Source organism: Danio aesculapii, chromosome 10 (genome assembly GCF_903798145.1).
Source record: "Danio aesculapii chromosome 10, fDanAes4.1, whole genome shotgun sequence".
Classification (NCBI taxonomy): domain Eukaryota; kingdom Metazoa; phylum Chordata; class Actinopteri; order Cypriniformes; family Danionidae; genus Danio; species Danio aesculapii.
Window position 1 is genome coordinate 15,348,936 of NC_079444.1, and position 21,401 is coordinate 15,370,336.

General features: G+C 38.3%; 1 protein-coding gene across 5 annotated transcripts in view; it reads right to left on the reverse strand.

The window, feature by feature from the left end:
• The window catches only part of LOC130235728 (pro-neuregulin-1, membrane-bound isoform-like), a 196,319-nt gene extending 177,454 nt beyond the window's left edge, over nucleotides 1-18,865 (reverse strand). For all 5 annotated transcript variants that reach the window (XM_056466158.1, XM_056466155.1, XM_056466154.1 and 2 more), the window contains exon 1: nucleotides 18,368-18,865. In XM_056466158.1, the coding sequence (XP_056322133.1) occupies nucleotides 18,368-18,845 (478 nt within the window). In that variant the 5' untranslated portion in view covers nucleotides 18,846-18,865. The remainder of the gene's footprint in view (nucleotides 1-18,367) is intronic.
• Nucleotides 18,866-21,401: the final 2,536 nt, after the last annotated feature.

Here is a 21,401-nt window from a genome sequence, read left to right on the forward strand (position 1 = left end):
CAGCAAAGCGCCAACAATGCGCGTTAACACACATCCATTTTAGACTGCCACACTCATAAATTCCACAAAGTGGTGCAAAATGTGAAAATTAGGATTTGCTATTTAAGCAACGTGTTGATAAATGTGAAAATTAGGGTTGCGCTGGTCTGAAAATAGCCACAAATTGTGCCAAGCGCCTTATTGTGTTAAATTGTTGTATGAATGCTGTAATGTTTAAAAAAGTTCAAAAAAGGTACAATTTGTATGAAAGTTCTAAAATATTATTTGTGGGGTATTTTGAGCTGAAACTTTACATACACACTTTAGGGACGTCAGAGACTTATTTTACATCTTTTAAAAATGGGCATAAAAGCTCTGTGCAGTCTGGTGTGCGGTCTGGTGCAAAAATGGCTGCCATTATGTCATCCAGGTATGAATTGAATTTTGTGCCAAAAGCCACGAGACAATTGTTAAACAAATCAAATCAAACTTTTGCTGAATATGCACAAGCTTTGAACTGTCAGATGTCATTGCATGAAAAACATCATGCTGTGGTGTTAAATAAAGCCACATGGGCTCAGGAATACTTCAGGAAACTGCTGTCATTGACCACTGTCTGAGGCTGTATCAAGAAATGCAAAGTAAATCTTTGTGAGCTAAGGAGAAAGCTTTAGTTATTTCTGACTATTCCAATGATGGGAAATATGTGCTAGACTGTTAAAACCTATGAATTGTCAGTCACTAATATGGCCCCCTGCCAATTTGAGTTTGAGACCCCAGAAGTAGGCCTATTATAACATATAAAATATAGTATTTCTGACATTTTTTTTATTTCATGGATTTGAATTATGAATTACAGTATCGCAATACTAATTAGTATCACGCAAGCATAGCATGTAAGCCATGAAGAATTGTTTGAACAACAAAATACAAGGGGTATAAAACTGATAATAATCAAATGAATATGAATTGAATATTTACAAAAATATATCTTTAGTAAAAAAATAGAGCACTTACGGACATAGAATTAAACGCACGTGTGTTACTTAATTGTACACTGAGAGAAAATGAAAGTAAAACTACTTAGAATGAAGTACAATTAATGACAGGTAGGTGGCGGGTCAAAAGCACAATTGGTTAGATGCGACTGCACAACAATCTTGTTATAATTTTGACGTCAGTATAATTTTGCCAGAGGGAGGAGGAGAGTAGGTCGTAAATGACCGTCAGTTTGAGATCCCTGGTGTAAACAGTCTAGTTAAAGCTAAAGGTTTGCAGCCATCAAAACCAAAATGTGTCTTTTCAAAAAATAAAATATCTTCTTCTTTGTACTTTTGTCAAATAAATAATGGTTAAAGATAATTAATAAATCACATTCTTGAAATGGGGTTGCTTTGTCATACAGGTGTGTGGTGGGCTGTATCAGACCTGATTTTTTTTTTTGTGTGTGTTTATTTTTTGAACACAGGAATCATGCTCAGACCTGCCTTTTCAGTCGATTTCAGGTCGACATAAAACAAACTCAGGAGCGGTTTGGTTGACTAACAAACTAAGTGAAATCTATTCATAATAGAGGAATTACCAACCTACGTCACATATGACGTCACACGGGTTCCCGGTTGCAAAAAAAATACCGGTTGCAATAGCAAACATGGCGTGTTGTGTGGTAGGATGCCAAATTACAAAAATAGAAAACTTAACTTTTACCGTACATCACACAGCTTCTAATGCCAACCGCAGATGTCTTTGGCTTAAAGGGAGCTGAATGGAGTGACGATCTAATTAAAAATGCTCAACTCTGCAGTTCTCATTTCATATCAGGTAAGTTCACGCTATGCTGAATCATACACATTACTCATTTTTGATTGCAGCAATGAAAAAACTGTTAAATATGGTTAATTAAACAGCGGACCCTGACTTAACACTTGTCAAAATTCATATATTGAGACCAACAACATCGAAGATACATACTGAGGCTTGTTGTTTGCCCTGCAAAGTTCCATCTAAACACTAGCACATCTTCAAGACAGATGACACATATTTTTCAGCACAGGCCAGAACAGCAGCTCCACAAATCTTAGAAATGTGGATGGAGCATTTGTCAGTCCCATAAGCATGACTTGGAACTGATACAGGGTACTTCCAGTGGTAAAGGCCGATTTCTTCCCCTCTCATATGACTTCCATTCAACTTGCCAAATGAGTAACAAGTTACAACAAATGTCTGAGCCAAACAATCCCATTAAAAATATTGTACTCATCAGTTATTTGACCCTGTAATGGCTAAAACAATAATGCCTCATTTTCACTTGGTGGCACGGTTCTCAATTCCAGTCCTCAGGAGCCCCCGCTCTGCACATTTTGTTTGTCTTCTTTACTTAAAACACCTGATTCAGATCATTAGCTTGTTAACAGAGAGATTTACCATGCATTTACACTGCATGGTTCAAGTGACCCAATTACGATTTTCTTTTCCTATGTGGCACAGGCACAGATTGAATTCGGCCCATGTACGTGTAAGCAGGAAAAAAACACATGGATTCCGATTAAGTGAAATCAGATTCAGGCCTTGTTCGTTTGTGGAAATTTATCTGATATGAATCGGAACCGTGCCCTCGTGCCTGAAGTGTAAGCAGGTAAATCGGATTTTCACCTGTTGATGCGAATCGCGCGTCATTAAAAACAGTAGTGAATGATGTCAACTCTGATGCTTTCATTTCATTTTCAGTAACAAACCTTACATTTCATATACTAAAGTAAAAGTAGCATTTATATTGTCATATAGCACAAGTATTCAAGCATGTAAGATAGAGAGAGAGAAAGAGAGAGAGGGAGCACAATATTCACCACGTAAACAATATATAAAACTGTTGCATACATGCATGGACATGGACATTACATTAAGATGCCTACTGGTTTAATAAAGCCTAGATTAAAAGAAGGTGGCCAAATGAGATCTTTTCAGTCATAAACGATAGTTAAACAGATTAATTACAGGAATAGAGAAAAAGGCACTTTTTAATTATCAGCTGTCAGTCAGCGCCCACTCTTTTTTCCTAGTCATTGAGTCTTGTCATTGTGTGCAGTGTAAATGCAGACAATCGGATACGTGTCACTTGTAAAAGATCATATGGGTCATCAAAAAAATCAGATACAGTCACAGAATCGCAATTAACCATCAAGATCTGCAGTGTAAATGCGGCAAAATAAGACAGACATACAAAATGTGCAGGGTGGGGGGTCCCGAGGACCGCAATTGGGAACCACTGAATTAGACTCAAATGTATTTTGGTTGGTATGTATGTGAAATTATGATATCTATATCACAAATGCATGCAACAACAAACTAATACAACTCACCATAATAGAGAGAGAAGTTTGTTTCCCACTCATGCTGTAATAACTGAATGTTATAAAGACAAGTGCCACAACTGCCGCATTGCAATTCAAAACAAAGCAAAAGAAACTGATCCCAATTTCGGTGCAAGTCTTCCTTGTTCTTATCTTTGCAGAAAACATTAAGAAATGATTTGAATTTGCATCAGTACAATGCTTCCGGGGTCTGGCCTGTGATGTGCACAGATCTGGATTTTTGTTCCTATTAGGGATGTCCAGATCCGATCATGTTATCAGAAATCAGGCCCGATCGCACGTTTTTTTTACACTCGATCAGAATCAGACATTACCTCCCGATCAAGACTTGAATATATAGCTTGACATCACTTTGTTGAAGAGATGCTATTGGTTAAAGTAGAACACAGAAGCGGAAAGCGTGAGTATGTCTGCAGTCTGGAGGTATTATAAAGTTGATGACGACAACATTGCCATAGCAAACTGTGAGATATGTAAACTTGGGATTTAACACAACAAACCTGATAAGGCACCTCAAAATTTAACACCCGACACAATACAGCGAGTTTACCCAGGCAACCCAACCGAAGACGAGTCAGTGAAAGAAAAGGGGAAAAAAGCCCCGTAACAACACGAAGGCGCAGGACATCACAGCCAAGATAATACAAATGATCGCAATATGTGACCTGCCATCCGCCTTTGTAGAGAACCCTGGATTTATTATGCTTATGGAGCACGTAGAGCCTCGATTTGAATTTTTTTTTTATGTATTATAGAAGTATCGGATTGGCTTTCAGATACTCAAAATCAAATGACTCAGGACTCCAGGGCAAAAAAACATCCCTAGTTCTTTTAGAGGTAACTTACAATAAAGTGGGATTTCATATAGAGTTATTTTGCCTTCTTGCAGCCCAGTAGAGAGACGTTTTCATGACCATGTACGGGGTAGTGATCATGAAAATTGCAATTAAGTTTCTTGGTGTTGTATTAGATCATAAAATTAGTTGGAAACTGCAAATAAAAAAAATGATATCAAAACAGGTAAAAACTGTAGCAATAGTGTAAAAAGCAAAATTTATCTTGGGCAATAAATCAATGTATGTAATATATAGCACACTTCTGTTGCCATATATAAGTTATTGTGTTGAAATTTGAGGGAATACATATAAATCTAATTTACGATCCTTATGTACAATTGTAACACGAGGAGTGACACAGACAACTGAAGTTCGGATCCAAGTGCAGGTTTAATCAAAGTCAGGCAAGCAATGGTCAACACAGGTGCAAACAGATGTATAAAGGCAGTCCAGAATCGTAGTCAAATACAGGCGAGAGGTCAGAAGGCAGGCAGCAGACAGGGAGAACTAGATAAACAAGACTAGGGTCAAAACACAAGAAAACAAGACTAAGGAAACACGTTGAATTGTCACTTTACAGATAACAAGACTCGGCAATGGAAGTGAGAGTGTGAGCTGTATAAATAGTGTCTATAATCAGTCTAGAAGCTGCAACAGCTGTGGGAGTCTAATCAGTGGAAATGAGGAAGCATGTGTGTGTGTGAACGGAGTGCATGTATGAATATGTAGTCCATGAATGGCGGACCAGCGGATCGCTGGTGACCGTGACAACAATACAGAAGAAATTAATTAGAATAATAGAAAATGTTGTCACGATCACCAGCGATCTAACAACTAGAGATCGCTGGTAAACACTCACTTTCACGTGAACTACAAATCTGCCATGTTATGGACTACATATTCAGTTATGCAACACACACACACCTGGTCCAATCACCAGTGACTGCAAACACTCACACAGCTGAAGCTGCTCACAGACTGATTACCTGGACTATAAGTACATCTCAAACACACACTATGGGGCTGAGTCTTGTGAGCTGGATAGTGAACATTACGACGCAATTTCCCTTGTCCTGCTTTCTGTGTTAGACTTTGTTTTGTTTTGTTTGATTATCCACCTTGTATGCTGCCTGCCTTTTGACCACTTTCCTGCTATTTCGACTGTTACAGATGTGGGGTATTTGGAGCATATAAATTCTTTATTTTATAAATACAGCACAGTATGCTAGGAATAAACTATAAACAGTGTATACAAAATTAATTTGAAGAAAGACAAGGGGGGATATAATCTGAGAGAAGAACAAAGTCTTAGGAGATTGAAAACAAGGAGAACTTTAAAAAGTTTGTGTATGTCTGCTTGTTGGGTGAAATTATTGAACAGTCTGAAACAGATTCTCAAACAATATCTGTATAGTAATCAATTAAAAAAAGTTGTATAAGAATATATTATTAAAGGGCACATAGGTTACCCCTTTTTTCATATTTAATATAAGTCTTTTGTGTCCCCAGAATGTGTCTGTAAAGTTTCAGCTCAAAACATCCATCAGATTAGTTATTATAGCTGAAGTGTTATAGTTGAAGTGTCTATATTATTGCTGGAAAAAAGGTTTTGCTGTTTTTATGTACTGGGCCTTTAAGGCTAGTCCTCCCCACCCACCGTTCCTACGTGCCTGTCAGCAATCGCCGCCCTAGGCTGCCTCAGGAAGCAGATCTCACGTAACATGTGTGTGAAATACTACAGTAAGAACTTTAACAATCAGTATTTGATGCATTTTTTTGTGGATTTGCAACAATGAGTCACACACAATGTCATTACAAAGTTGCACACACGCACACACACAGCAAGGACACAAACACATAGCACACACACACACACAAACGTAGCGCAGACATACGTACACACATAGCTCAGGCACGCAGACACACACACACACACACACACACTTAGCTCAGACACGCAGACACACACACACACAGCTCAGACACGAAGACGCACACACACACAGAGAGAGAGAGAGAGCGCGTTAAGCTTTGCATGATTGCAAGATTTTTATGTGACATGATACTGGTAATATCCACTGCTGTATGGATATCTCTTATATTATGTACAAAATAAACCTGATTTAACGTCCACAAACCGGGATCGAAGCGTCTTCTTATATAATTGTTCTGACACACGGCTGTGCTGATTAAGTGAATCTGAAGTGAATCGCTGTAATTCATTACACACGTGCACTGTTTTAAAACATTTTAAACTCGTAAAACTCACTCTTGATCACGTTTGATGATGATTAATGATCCTAGCGAACTGAACACACCTTTTTATCCCGGCTGCTTTGCGCTCGTCCTGTCTTGATTATATGATTATACACGTGATTACCGGACATGTTAATGCGCGCTGCTGTCAATCAATATTGGTGGGCGGGGGGACCGCTCTCCTACGTAAAGTTGCGTTCGACCTGAAAACAGCTCCAATTGGTCCACCGTTTTTATGTTGTTAAATTTGAAAAAAAAGGACTGGGTGTGTTTATTTCAACCCAATATGACAATTTATACACTATACTTACACACATTTTTGTCCAAACAGCTTGAAAAGTAGATTTTTCACCATAGGTGCCCTTTAAAGGAATATGTTGATGAATAGAGGTGACTGCAAAATCACAACATGAAAAAGGTATAACGAAATTTCAGTTAATGGCTGTTTACATTACCATGTATGTTTTAGTGGTGGTGACAAAAGGACGAAATATGTCTCATGTAAAAAGAAGAAGTTGAAGTAATAGACAATTATACTGTGTGATAATGGGATGGGGAAAATAATAAGCTTGCATTTCAATTTGCTCCATTTCGACTATTCATTCATTAATTTTCCTTTGGCTTAGTCTCTGATTTGTCAGAGGTTGCCACAGTAGTAACCACCAATTATTCCAGCATGTGTTTTACACAGTGGACGCCCTTCCACCCGCAACCCATTACTGGGAAACACACATGCACACTCTCATAAACACACACACATGCACTCATACACCACAGCCAATTTAGTTTATTTAATTCACCTATACCGCATGTCTTTGGACTGTCGAACCACCCGAAGGAAACCCACTCGAACACGGGAAGAACATACAAACTCCACACAGAAATGCCAACTGGCCCAGCCGGGACTCGAACCAGCAACCTTCTCGCTGTGAGACAACGGTGCTACCCACTGAGCCACCGTGCTGCACTGTTTAAGGTGTATGATTTAAAAAATAAATCAATCAAATCTAATTATACTACAGATCAGGGGTGTCCATACTTGGTCATGGAAATCTGATGTCCTACAGAATCTAGCTCCAACTTGTCTAAACAAAGCTGCCTGGAAGTTTGTAGTTTGCATTGTAAGAGCTTGATTAGCTGCTTCAGTTGTGTCTAATTAGGGTTGGACCTAACTTTTCAGGACAACGGCCCTCCATAACAAAACAATGGTCTAGATTTGATTTTGATATTGGTAGGGACCATGGGGACCCAATCTACCCCCCCCCCCCCCTTATTTTTAATGTAAACTTAAAGTAATGTCTGACAAAAAGGTCATTTAAAGGTGCTGTTTGCATGTATTTGACTATTTTAAAGCATGAAGATACCATAATATGTTTGCAGATATTTAAGAAACATGCTAAATGAGCATTCTTGTTTATCTGAAAAACAATGCTGAAGTCAGATATTCTGCTTTGAAAATGTGAATTACGTGCCGGAACGTCTGCTTTTGTTTTGGTTCTTTTGACCCGCCCACTGACAGTTTAGCCAATTATATTTCAGCACCCCGGGTTGCCTTGGTGGATAACCATGTATTTCTTTTATTCATTCATTCATTCATTCATTCATTCATTCATTCATACATTCATTCATTCAATTATTCAGAAAGTCTCTCAAGGCATGAGTCCATGACCGAAATGCAAACTCCGGTGGACAGTAGCAGACTCAGATTGCAAATGAGATGCAGATTCCACATGAGGTGGTTTTTAATTAGCAAATAATAGAAATATTACGAATGTAAACATTAGGTGAGCAGCTTACATTGTAACCCCGTGTCCTAACAAAACGCTACGTGATGAGATTTGCAGTGATAAGCAATTTAGCTGTTTGCACCAGATGAAACACGACAGAAATTCAAGCACAGCCTTTCAGAAGCACAGAATATGTACTCACTCACGAAATGGTAATGTTTATATTCTATTTAATACATATTAAACCTCTTTAACATTAATAAATGTAGATGCTGAATGACTGATATGTGTTGGTTTGCATTATTACTCAGTTCTAAAGTTCAATTTTAAACTGTTTAATTTTATTTTCAAGATCTGAGGTGAACTATTTGCTGCTGCTTTTAATAGTATGGCAATAAATATCTTGTAAAATGGCATTCAAAGTCAAACTATTAGCATTTAACACTGAATAAAGCACATGAGGTGTACCTGAGGTGATCATGTTGTTCTGAATCTGAGGTGATCAAGTTTTCTGTTGTTTAGCTGCAAAAAATAGAAATCTAAAATATAAATTCCAGGTATTGGTTAGGACAAAAACTTCTTTTATTATGAACATATTCCTTCTATCCTGTGCCATTGCTTTTATTTAGAACACAATTTAAATTCGGTGGCTATTTTGACTCAGCATGATATTCAGGCACGCTCCTGTTGGTCCGCAATCTGGCAACCTTCGCTTGCATGTGTTTTGATCCAGGAATGCAATACCTAGTTCAACCACTGGGAGTTAAACTTACATACTGCACCTTTAAAGACTGTCCTTTCTGCCTATGTGAATAATCTCTTTGCACCGCATATGAACACATTTATGCATGTATTTAGCCACTTATGCATCCACACTTACATTTTCTCATGAGATCAGGGTGGATTTAACCATGTCTGTACATATACATTAATGAGAGTTGAACATTATTTTGATTTGTAGGCGATTCAATTATTGGTGTGGACATTTTAATAATCGGTGGATATTGGTGGGGACACGATGCTAATTCTACATCGTTGGAACACTGTTTGGGCACATCTGACTTAAACTTATTTAATAATAAATAAAATACATAAAAATAATGTCTTGATGCTTTTCTAAAACTGCACACATTTAATTAAATTAATCATATTTTTAATGTAATATTGCACTACTGAAGTCTTAACAACCATAAAGAGAGATATAGTCCTAGGGGGGTATACTGTCTTGGAATCCCCCAGAGGAGCTTGAGGAAGTGTCTGGGGAAAAGGAAGTCTGGGGTTCCCTGCTGAGCCTGCTGCCCCTGTGACCCGGCCCTGGATAAGCAGTTAACAATGGATAGATGGACATGTTGGGGGGCAATATGTCTGTATTGTACACCTGCAATTAAAATTAGCCAGCAAACAATATCATGAAACTGCGGGGTGTAACATTTTTGGTTTTCTAGTAGCCCATGTTGAATGTGGGCCATTTGAATGCAGAATAAAGATGGGATTATGGGATAATCTGTGAAAGGACAGGGGATTATGACTGGGCTATCTGTGTAACCCTTCTGAGATAGATGCCCTGACTTAACTTCAGCTCTCATATTCATCTGCCACAGATCCAGCTCGTGTGCTGTCCTTCAAATTAATAATCTTACATGCTCAAAATACAGCAAATTAAACTGTGTTTTTTACTCAAGGTTATGCAATATGAATTAAATTTTCATTATAGGGCTGGGCGATATGTCAAAAAGCAATCTTAATTATTATTTTTCATTTTGAATGATAGCAATATATATTTCAATATAAGTTAATGTTTCCAGATTTTAAAGAGTACCCCAACAATGACTGAATCCACAAAAATTAGAGGGTCCACTAAATGACATTCCATTTTTGGCCAATAAATTATCGGTGGCTGAAAATTCGGTACATCTCTAATATCAACACACTTTTAGATTCCCAATGTTACACATTTCTGCTGTTTGATTGGCTCTTAGATCAATATAGTGTAAAAAGGCAGAGTGGCCAAGTGATAGTAGGGCTGCACAACATATCGTTTCAGCATCAATATCGCAATGCGCACATCTGCAATAGTCACATTGCAGGATCTCAATCAGGATTGGTTGAGTAGTTAATAACACACACGATTGTGAAGTAATTGCAAAGTTTAACCCTAAAGTTACCAAAAATGTTTGCATTTGCATGTGTTTTAAAGGACGACATGGTGGCTCAGTGGTTAGCACTGTCACCTCACAGCAAGAAGGTCACTGGTTTGAGTCCCGGTTGGGCCAGTTGGCATTTCGGTGTGGAGTTTGCATGTTCTCCCAGTGTCCGCGTGGGTTTCCTCTGGATGCTCTGGTTGCTCCCCCACAGTCCAAAGACATGCAGTATAGATGAATTGAATAAACTAAATAGGCCGTAGTGTATGAGTGTGTCTGAGTGTGTATGGGTGTTTTCCAGTACTGGGTTGCAGCTGAAAAGGGTATAGTTGACGGTTCATTCCGCTGTGGCGACCCCTGGTAAATAAAGGGACTAAGCCGAAAGAAAATGAATGAATGAATGAATGTGTTTTAAATTCTGTGATGGTGTATGCTTTTCAAGCCAGTTTAAAGCCTTTAGGCACAGGAAACTTAAACTTTTAGCAACTTCAAGAAACATTAATTGTATTTATGTGCAGTATATCTGCAATGAAGATTATACAGTGTTATTTGTTTTACTTTTAATTAATAAATTTGTGTGCCTGAATACTTTTAGACTCCCAGAAAAAAAAAATATGTTTTTATTTTATTTGTAACTTTGCATTATTGTATTTATTAGGTTTTATGCAGACGCGCTCCACTAAAAAATCATCATATTATCATCCAAAATTGTCCTAAAATTCTTTTCAATACAGCTATGAATTTCATCTGTTAAAATTAGTGGTGTAACGGATCACAAATCTAATGCTTTGGGTCACACTACGGTTTTTGAGTCATGAATCGGACCATTTTTCGGATCAGCAAAAAAGAGGGGAGACAAATGTCATTTGCTTACCATTTATAAAAAAATATTACTGCAAAAAAACATTGGTTTTTACAAACAGAACTTAGAACCTTTAATCTAAAAAAGAACCAGCTTAAAAAAAGGAAAATATTCAATAGGAAAAATTATCTTTGCTATTTTAAAAAAAAAATATTTATTTTCAATCAATGATTCAACAATTCACACATAAACCATCATGTTTTATTATAGGTCAATCATTTTTGAAAACCTATTCAGTGACATAATATTGATGGTTGTTTGTCACCACCTGTTGGTTACACAATGTAATTGCTCCATCATTCACCAGCGTCAAGTTCCATTAAATTGTAATTTAATCAGTGATTGAATGCAGCACTTCGAAGGATTAATAAACATATGCAAATCATTGTCATTTATCATTCATGTTGAATTGAGATCATAATCTTTTAATGTTTAATAATTCTGCAGCTTCACACTGAATGCATTAATGCAGGCTAAACATAAAGTGACAGAAAACACTTTTAATTAATAACATAAGATAGGTCCCACCACAACTTTTTCCATCATCATTATATTTTACAGGGAAGCAAAAATGCTTTCATACATTCAATTTGAATGACGCGGGAGGCGATCTCTCTGCAATTGTTATAAATGTTGGATTAACCTACAAGTTCAAAAAAGTTATAAATCTATGGGTAACGTGCATTTTGAACTGTGGGTTGTGATCCATACAGATCATGGATCAACCATGATCTGTTACACCCCTAGTTAAAATCATACTCAATATCACAAAATTCACTCATTCATTCATTCATTCATTCATTCATTCATTCATTCATTCATTCATTCATTCACTCATTTTCTTCTTCTTCTTTGGCTTAGTACCTTTATTAATCAGGGGTCACCACAGCAGAATGAACCGCAAACTTATCCAGAATATGTTTTATGCAGTGGATGCCCTTCCAGCTGCAACCCACCACAGGGAAATATTACAATATGTATCACAGAAAAATAAAATATCAATGTCAGTTTTTTCCAATAGCTTGCAGCCCTACAATGCAGTAAAACAAACCAAAAAAAAACACAAAGTGAAAAAGTAGATTTATAACAGTCCAATAGAATTGCAATTACAATGTTCTAAGGTCACTGTTTTGTTTTCTCCATTACATCATAACCTACACTTTGCTTTTGCTAAAGCCAGGGTTCATTTGGTAATACATTCTCCCACAGGCACCTGTAAATCAATAAGCTTCAATAAAGAAAATGAATAATGCTGTTATCTGACAGAAGGATGGAAGTTGTAGCTCCCATAGGATTCAAAGCCTTTAAAATCAATCAATTTCTCTACCATTACAGAAATTGAAAACAAAATGTTTGAAAGTGAAAGCTTTAAATACAATTTAAATTAAGCATTGAACAAAATTGTTGTGCTTGAAAATAATATTGCAGCCTTTCTTGGTTTTATTAATTATTTTATATTATTCCACTTGATCAAATTTGAAAAAGTGTAATTCAGCAGTTAAAGGGATAGTCCACCCAAAAATAAAAATCCTGTCATCATTTACTCCTCCTCCACTTGTTCTTTCTTCTGTTGTTTCTTTCTTCTGTTAAACACAAAGGAAGATATACTGAAAAATGCTTTAAAGCAGCAGCCATTGACTTCCATAGTATTTTTGTTTTTACTACTTATGTCAATGGCTGCTGGTGTACAATGCTCTTCAGTATACCATTCATTCATTCATTTTCTTTTCAGCTTAGTCCCTTTATTAATCTGGGGTTGCCACAGCGGAATGAATCGCCAACTTATCCAGCATTTTTTTTTATGCAGCGGATGCCCTTCCAGCTGCAACCCATCACTGGGAAACATACACACACTTATTCACACACACACACACACACACATACACTACGGACAATTTAGCCTATCCAATTCACCTGTACCGCATGTCTTTGGACTGTGGGGGAAATCGGAGCACCCGGAGGAAACCCACGCAAACACAGGGAGAACATGCAAACTCCACACAGAAACGCCAACTGACCCAGCCGAGGCTCGAACCAGCAATCTTCTTGCTCTGAGGCGACAGCACTACCTAGTGCACCACTGCGTCAGCCTTCAGTATACCAGTATAACATAAAAGTTTAGAATCCCTTGGGTTTGAGTAAAAGGTGAGGGATTTCTTTTTTTGGTTAACTATCCATTTAAATGTATTAATTTGATATTAGCTTTTCATTTTTCAGAAATTACTAGATGTCATTAGCTATTATTCTCATCCTTATCTTCACATTCTCAATAAGATATAAGCTATCTGTCATAAGATATGATATCTGTCATGAAGAGATTAAAAAAAATTGAAGGTCTAGAAATAGATAAACATACACAGTAATATTTGTGCCATAAAAGTATGCAAAAAACACTAGAAAAGTGTTATATATTTTGCTGACTTGTGTACTCACATTATCCTGATTGTTTTAAGAATGCTCAAGATCCCAAAGCCCAGATGTTTCGAAACACTACCCTGAAGTGTTTTAAAATGCCCAGATCACTAAAGCGAAAAAGAGGATCGAGGCATTCACAAGCATTTGGAGACCTGGCGAATATGTTTGATTGACAGGGTCTAAAATGAAAACTCTTTCGCACATAGCCTAGTGCAGTGTTTCTCAACCACGTTCCTGAAGGGCCACTAGCTCTGCACATTTTCTATGTCTCCTTAACAAAACATACCTGATTTAGATCATCAGCTCATTAGCAGAGAGTGAAAGACCTGTAATGGGTGTGGCAGACAAAGGAGACATTCAAAACATGCAGTGTGTTAGTCCTCCAGGGACATGGTTAAGAAACACTGACCTGGTGGATAATGCGCTAGCATCTCAAGTTCCTGGCTTTTACAAAAGCTCACAAATGTAAGTTTTTATGACCAAAACACCACATTTAAGAGTTCATTTGAATGTTTAACCAATGTTTTAAACAAAACACATTATAAGAACACGTTGTAGGATCAACTGTATTTGCTTCACCCTGGATTTGAACCCAACGTATAACATTTGTACAACATGGGTTATCATTAATGAATTTGTTAATGGTTTTTGTTGAAGTTGTTTCAGAGAAATTCCGGAAAATTACCACTCCAGAGATGACACTGTCACTGTAGAAACTGGTTTCGAAATGTTTCAAAACAAATACTACAAAGACGGTGTGTTGTGTGGCCATGCTAATGACTTCATACACACTCAATTTCTGGTTTGGTTTTATAGAAACAGGGAAACACAACCCAGGCTCATTCTGAAAACGTAGTCCCGCAGATGTTTCTGGAGACCGTGAATTATGTAGCCGGAGGTAAGTATGGCTGCATTTAATTTTTTTAAGTGAACATTTTAAGCGAAAATCAGACGAGGGTTTTCCTTTTTCTGGACAGCTATTGTAAATTGTCAGTTGGGTTTAGGGAAGTAAGTGGGTGGGCGGGTCAAATGGTAAAATTTGTTGGGTTTAGGGAAGGAGGATGGGTGGGGTCAGTCGATTGGCCGATCGCCTAGTCAATCATTTAGTCAGTCAGACAGATGGTCGACCGACAGCGGCCTCTGGTGGGTTTACGCAAGAACGGCGTATTAGAAAAAGCGCACACAGCAGCCTCTCGTGGATTGGCGAAAACAAAAACTGCAAAAATACGTACCTCCCGGGACGTATTTCACGGTCTCCAGAAACGTCCATGGGACTACATTTTCAGAATGAGCCTGGGTTAGGGAAACCCCAAAGAAGGGTTAATATGTTGTGTGTTTTAGACTGCACAGAGCAGCATTATAAAAGAACCTTAAAATCTATTTAGTATGATGAAAACAGTGTTAGTTCTTCTCTGTGTGTTCATAAGTGCAAGAACAAGAGGTGGGCTGTGGCATAATAAAAGCTCTGCTGTTTTCGAACCATGTGCTCATCTCTCATTGGTTCATTGGTTCATCATTAGCAATTGGTTCTGTGATGTCGATTTGCTTGGACAGTTTTAAACCTTAAGCCTCATTAACACTGCCAGCAACTTTGTAGCTGCCTTTCACAGTGGGTGTGTATTGAAGTTGACAGTGGAAGTTCCCACCTTGAGGTTTCTTAGGTACATTTATAAAGATATTAACTAGCTATATTTCCAACCAAAATACGTACATTTTAATTAAATTAAAATTATGCGCAAAATTGGAATATTGCATAAAAGATTTGCGATTAATGCAGCATTTCCATTTAATGAGTCAAAGAGAACTAAATCATCACTTCCTGATAAACTGCCACCAAATATCAAAAAGAAAAATTAAATTTGCTGCAGTAGGAAAAGCTGTGTGAGTCTTATCTGATAAAAAGTTTATCCTCCCTATAACTTTTTTATTGCCACTGAAAATAAACATTGGAGGGACAACACTTAATAATAAATGGAATCTGATCATATAGTGTATAATTACAAAGACGAATAAGAAAAAAAACACATGCTTTGTCATTGCAGCTATTTATCTGTAGGAATGTGCCCACATCCAGTCACTAACGGTCGCCACTGCTCGTGTAGCACAAGATCGCCGGAAGTTGCTAGATCTCCATTAAAATGAATGGTTGATTATTGTTTTGTTTCTTGCTTGTTGCTGGTATTATGAATGGAGCTTTACTCTGCTTCATATTATTATGAGAATAAGTTTTGAATACTTTGGTTTATTCATGAACATGATTAATGCAGGAGTCCCTTAGGATGTAATGAAGACCACAACTCCCATGATTCAACATTCACTCACTTACTGGGTCATCAAACACATTCAGTTTCATTCAAAGTTTCTCGCTGGTGAAATGATCTTCCCACACAGACTACTGATTCACTAGTATCATTCAAACGGCAACTAAAAACCCATCTCTTGCGCAATCACCCTGTGAACAAGACCAGGACCCCCTCCTCTCTCCCCGCCCATCACACCACACACAACCTTAAAACTTCATGCAATTCTGAGTGTCCCTCACACAAGTGAGTAGGCTTGACAAACCACAAGTAGAAAACACACTCTTTCGTCTCTCTCTCATTTAAACCAACACTTGCACCAATTTTGTACATTTGCACCAGGCACTTTCTTACAATCACTTCAGTACTTCAGTATGATTGTTAACGCACAGTAATACCACACAAAGAAAGGACGGACTTTGAAGGAATAAACAATGTGGGGAAAGCTCCTTTAGTGCACTGGACAAGTCTGAACAAGCTCAACCCATATATCGTGCATCCATAATATAAATGTAACTCTGACTTTGCTTGTTGTGAATATGCACCCTCTAGTGGTAAAACCATCAGAAGCAACAAAACTAGCATTATTAAACATGCCTGACTTCTGACAAGTGTCTGTGTGCAACACTATAATGGTGTAACATCCAGCACTACAGGAACACTCCATGAACACTCAATCTTAACAAGTTATTGAACCTATTGTAATATTTGTGAGGGAAAAAACAATGCAACATTGAGCTCATGAACATCTCAAAGCTCCTTACAGCATTACTGCTGCACACAGTCGATGAAGCAATACTTGGAGGATTTCATCTTGCAGATGCCAAATTCAAACAAAGGCAGCCCAATCACAAAGCCAAACATACAGCTTTCTAACATTCTTTCGGTTATGTTGCTGGTCTAATAACTATTAACCGTTGGTGTATTTAATAATGTATTGACCATTAGTATAATGCAGAGCCCTACAATGTGCATATAAAGACAAAAATAATAAATTTATGGAACATACAAACAATTTGTGTGGACATTGCAAGTGTATTCCAATTTTACTTGTTTTATGCTCAAGTAAAATCAACTAATAACCAGTTTAGCAGATCTAAAGTACATTAAGAAAGATAAACCACAAGTAAGACAATATACCAGCAAGGATTAGAATTATATTTAACTTTAGGTGCCTTTCATCCTTCATTTAACATCCCAGCAAACAATTTAGTGTTTAATAGATGTCTAATAGACATCTAAATGTAGATAGCTTGGCTAAACCAAGGCTAAACTTTGGCTGTCAGTGAAAATCTAATACACATCTAAAAATAGCCCAAAACTAGACTAGTCGTCAAATAGACAGACTTTATATGTGTAGTCATTCATTTCTGTTTATTTGACGACTAGTCTAGATTTGGCCTATTCTTAGAAGTCTATTAGATTTTCTCTGACAGCCAAAATTTAGCCTTGTTTTAGCCAAGATGACTATATTTATTTATTAGACATCTTTAAAAAACAAAAAATGTTTGCTGGAATCTCATCCAATATTTAAACGTCATATTCTTAAAGTTCTCCGTGACAAGACATCATTCAGAGCTAATGAAAGTGAACCCTGACAGCTTTCTGCAGGAGCTCATCAAACCGTAAGCATCCTGTAAAGTCTCTGAAATCACCAGGGTTAGCTTTAATGCAGAGGCTACAAGGTTGAGCAGGAATTTGTGTAATCCATCAGAATCTGGTGATGACATTTGTGAAAATAATCTGCGGAAATCCTGCCAAAAACAGAGATTTAAGGCATTGACAGTCCAGCTTTTAAATAATTCTTTTGCATGACTTGAGCTTGAGTGATGCTAAAGGAACGCAAAAAACAATGGCAAAAATGCACATCGATGATGATCATGTCAAGCTGTTCCAACTAGTTAAAATATAACGTCTGCATGTCCAGCACAAAAGAAATGTATGTGAGCCTGGGCCACATAGCCAGTCAGTAATTTTACATAATTTCACATAAATCATTTTAATCACAGAAACAACTATTTCAAAATCTGGAATAGCCTACGAGGGTAACAAATAATCCAAGCATTGAGAAAATTGCCTTTAAAGTTGTCTAAATGGACCAAAATGGTAGCTTTTATATATTTAACAAATGTTTTGTGAAAAACAATAATTACCTAATATTAATGTTATTGGAATAAATTAAAAATCTATCAATTAGACTGTATTTTTGGCTTTTCGCTAAATATAGGTCTACCAGTGAACTTAAGACTGATTTTGTTCACCAGGGTCACATATTTTACTGAAGTCATGTAAATACCATCATGTATCATTGATTCATTGATTCACATCTTATAGCATCTTGCCCTTGAGCTCAACATCAGCACCAAGATCAACAGGAGACCAAACAAACACATCAATAGGAGCCCAAACAAACACACAAAGTCTACCAGACAACTTAAGTTTTGTTTTTGATATTAAACAACACTTTTAAAGGGTCTTACCGCAGTCGTGACAGAGCACCTGACTCACATCCTTCCTCACGGTGCGCTTGGTCTCCACCGGCGGGAAAACTGCCGTGAAAACGGACGTGTCATTTGTGGGTTCAATGAAGAACATGTAGCGGATCCCTGTGTTCAGCTGGAAACATCTACCCCCTTCAAACCAGACGAGAGACACTACAGAGTCTTTAAGCAGTCCTCCCGCTTTCAGCTGCCACACCTGCTGCACTCTGACCCGCACCTGACGCGAGGCGTTCATCGGCGGCTCGGTCCAGTTTCGCTCCGCTCGCTCTTCCTCCTGGAGCTTACCCTCAAACACAACCCCCGAGCGACGCGCGAGCTCCTGCACTGACGCCCCGGGCGGAGAACACGCAAAATTCCCACACCGGACAACACGCGTCCACAGTGACAAACACACCGCCGCTCCGTAAAGAACCGAGACCGTTAAAGAGCTGCTACGTCCTGGCAGAATCGCCAACATCTCCGCGCGCGGACCTTGCGTTCAGCTGGATGAATTAAAGTGGAGCAGAAGAAGTGAATGAAGAGGCGCGTGGGGTCTGTTGGCCCTTCAGCTGATCGTATTACAGGAGGCGGGGTGAGAGAGATCTCAGCCGAGGGTGAGCAGGATTTCCCCACCGACACCGCGACCAAGGACAGCGCGGGATGGCGGTCCAGTGTGGAATCACGCAAGTTATTGCCTGCTTATAGTCAATTAAGTGGGACGAGATTTTCAATGTGAACATACTAAATATGAGTAAGTAGCCTACTATGTACTTAAGTAGGCTAATATGAGAAAGAAAACAATTAGAAAAAACATGTTTAAATATGAAATAGTCAACAATAATCTTCGTCGGCATATAGATGATTTATTGCCTCCGAGATGTAACTGATAATTTTTCAAAAAAAAAAAAAATAATAAATAATAATAAATAAATAAATAAATAAATAAAATTAAACAGACTTGAATAATAATACAGATTAAATCAACAGTCTCTAAATGTGTTTATGTGTATTTAGGCACATTTTAAGAACATATTAGCTTTCAATTCAATGTATCTGTTTTTTTTCCTAAAGCGCTTTTACAATGTAGATTGTGACAAAGCAGCTTAACATTGAAGTTCTAGTAAACTCAAACTGTCAGTCTGTCACGCTGGTAGACAAGGAAGACAGAGGTGGTTATCTTTTCACAAGTTTTATTTAAAACAATGTCACTAATCACAAAGGGAATTCATAGGGTTGATGCATATGCTGTGTGATCCTTATACACAGCGATGTGAGTATCAGTAGTGTAGCATTCGATCTCACTAGAAGTTCGCTCGCTGTACATTCGGTGGGAGAGTATACAGATACACAGTTCATCTAGTTGGTAGTGGATCTTCTGGTAGACACAACACAAGTGTAAGCATTCGATCTCACAAGGTGTCTGCTCTCATTACCCACTGCAGGTGAATACTCAGATACACAGATTATCAAGTTGGTGGTGAATCATCTGGTAAACATTACACAAGTGTAAGCTTTCCACTAGATCGGTGAGAAGGATCAGTAAGCAGATAAAGATCATCCGTTGGTGAGTATACAACCACACGTTCATCAGAGTGATAGCACATCTTCTAGTAAACATCAGATAAGAATAATCACGTCCCTTGATCAGTATGAAGGACTCGAAGACTCATAAGGAACATCCATGGAAGAAGGTGAGAAGACGAAGGAGCAAAGGTGAAGACAACCATCTGACTTCAATACCGGCCGACGAGTGTAACAAGAAGGTTTGTTTTTATAGTGTCCTTGGGTAATGAGGAACAGGTGCAAATGATTAGTCTGGTGAAGGTTCACGGGATTGGATGGAGGTGGTATGTGAAGGAGAACGTTGATTGGGTGAGCAGGAACGAGCCGGGGGTGTGACAGTACCCCAACCCCCTCCCCCCCCCAAGGGTGACCCCTGGCACCCTAGACCAGCTGTGGGGACGGCCACGTCCTCGGGGAGGAATTCCTCAGGGAGAGTGGGATCTAAGATGTCATCACGGGGTATCCAGGATCTCTCCTCAGGACCAAAGCCCTCTCAGTCTATTAGGTGTTGGAGTTGGCCTTAACGACCCTGGGAGTCAAGGATTTCCTTGACTTTGGTAGATGTTGTCGGTAACGATCTCTGTTTGGGTATGGAGGGAGGGGGGTGGTTCCGGTTCTGTGGATAAAGGAGAAACAGGGTCAGTGAAGGGTTTGAGGAGTGACACATGAAAAGATGGTGATATTTTGTAGTGTGGTGGCAGGTTGAGATGGTAAGTGACAGGATTTATCTGGGAGTGCACGGTGAATGGTCCTAGGTAGCGCGGACTCAGCTTTCTGCAGGGCAGGCGGAGGCGAATGTCCATGGTGGATAACCATACCCTGTCCCCTGGCTGGTAGTTGGGATTTGGTAGGCGGTGACGATTGGCGTGAGCCGTATACCTCCACACTGCCTGCTGGAGATGGACATGAGCTGAGTCCCATACCCTCTCGCTCTCTCAGAGCCAGTGATCTACCGCGGGCACTTCAGATGTTTCTCCTGTCCAGGGCAACAAGGATAGCTGGTACCCTAAGACGCATTGTAGTTATGTTATTTATTAATCATTTACTAACTCGTTCTGAATGATCTTACAAAACAAACAACTACTCTTAAATTACTGGTTTGTAAATAATGCAATGCTTAATTTAGTCATGAAAAATAAATCATTAACAAAGCATGAAAGTACAAGAATTAAGCAAATTATAATTGTGTTTGTAAGTCAAGAATACAGCAGTTGTGTCTGCAGTTATAAACTGCTTACTAACGTTTATTAATGTAAAGTTAACAGATAATTAATTCACTATTTGACAATGCTTAATAAATGGTTCATAGTGTGTAGTTATTGTAAAGTGTTACCTAAAGGATAAAGAAGAGCGAAGAAACAGATCCAGGATGTTCCTTATTTTTTATTTAATTCATCTTATTTTAACATTCAACAACTCTGTTAACAAACAGAGCACCTCTGTGAGGTAGCTTGAACAATCAAGTAATAGA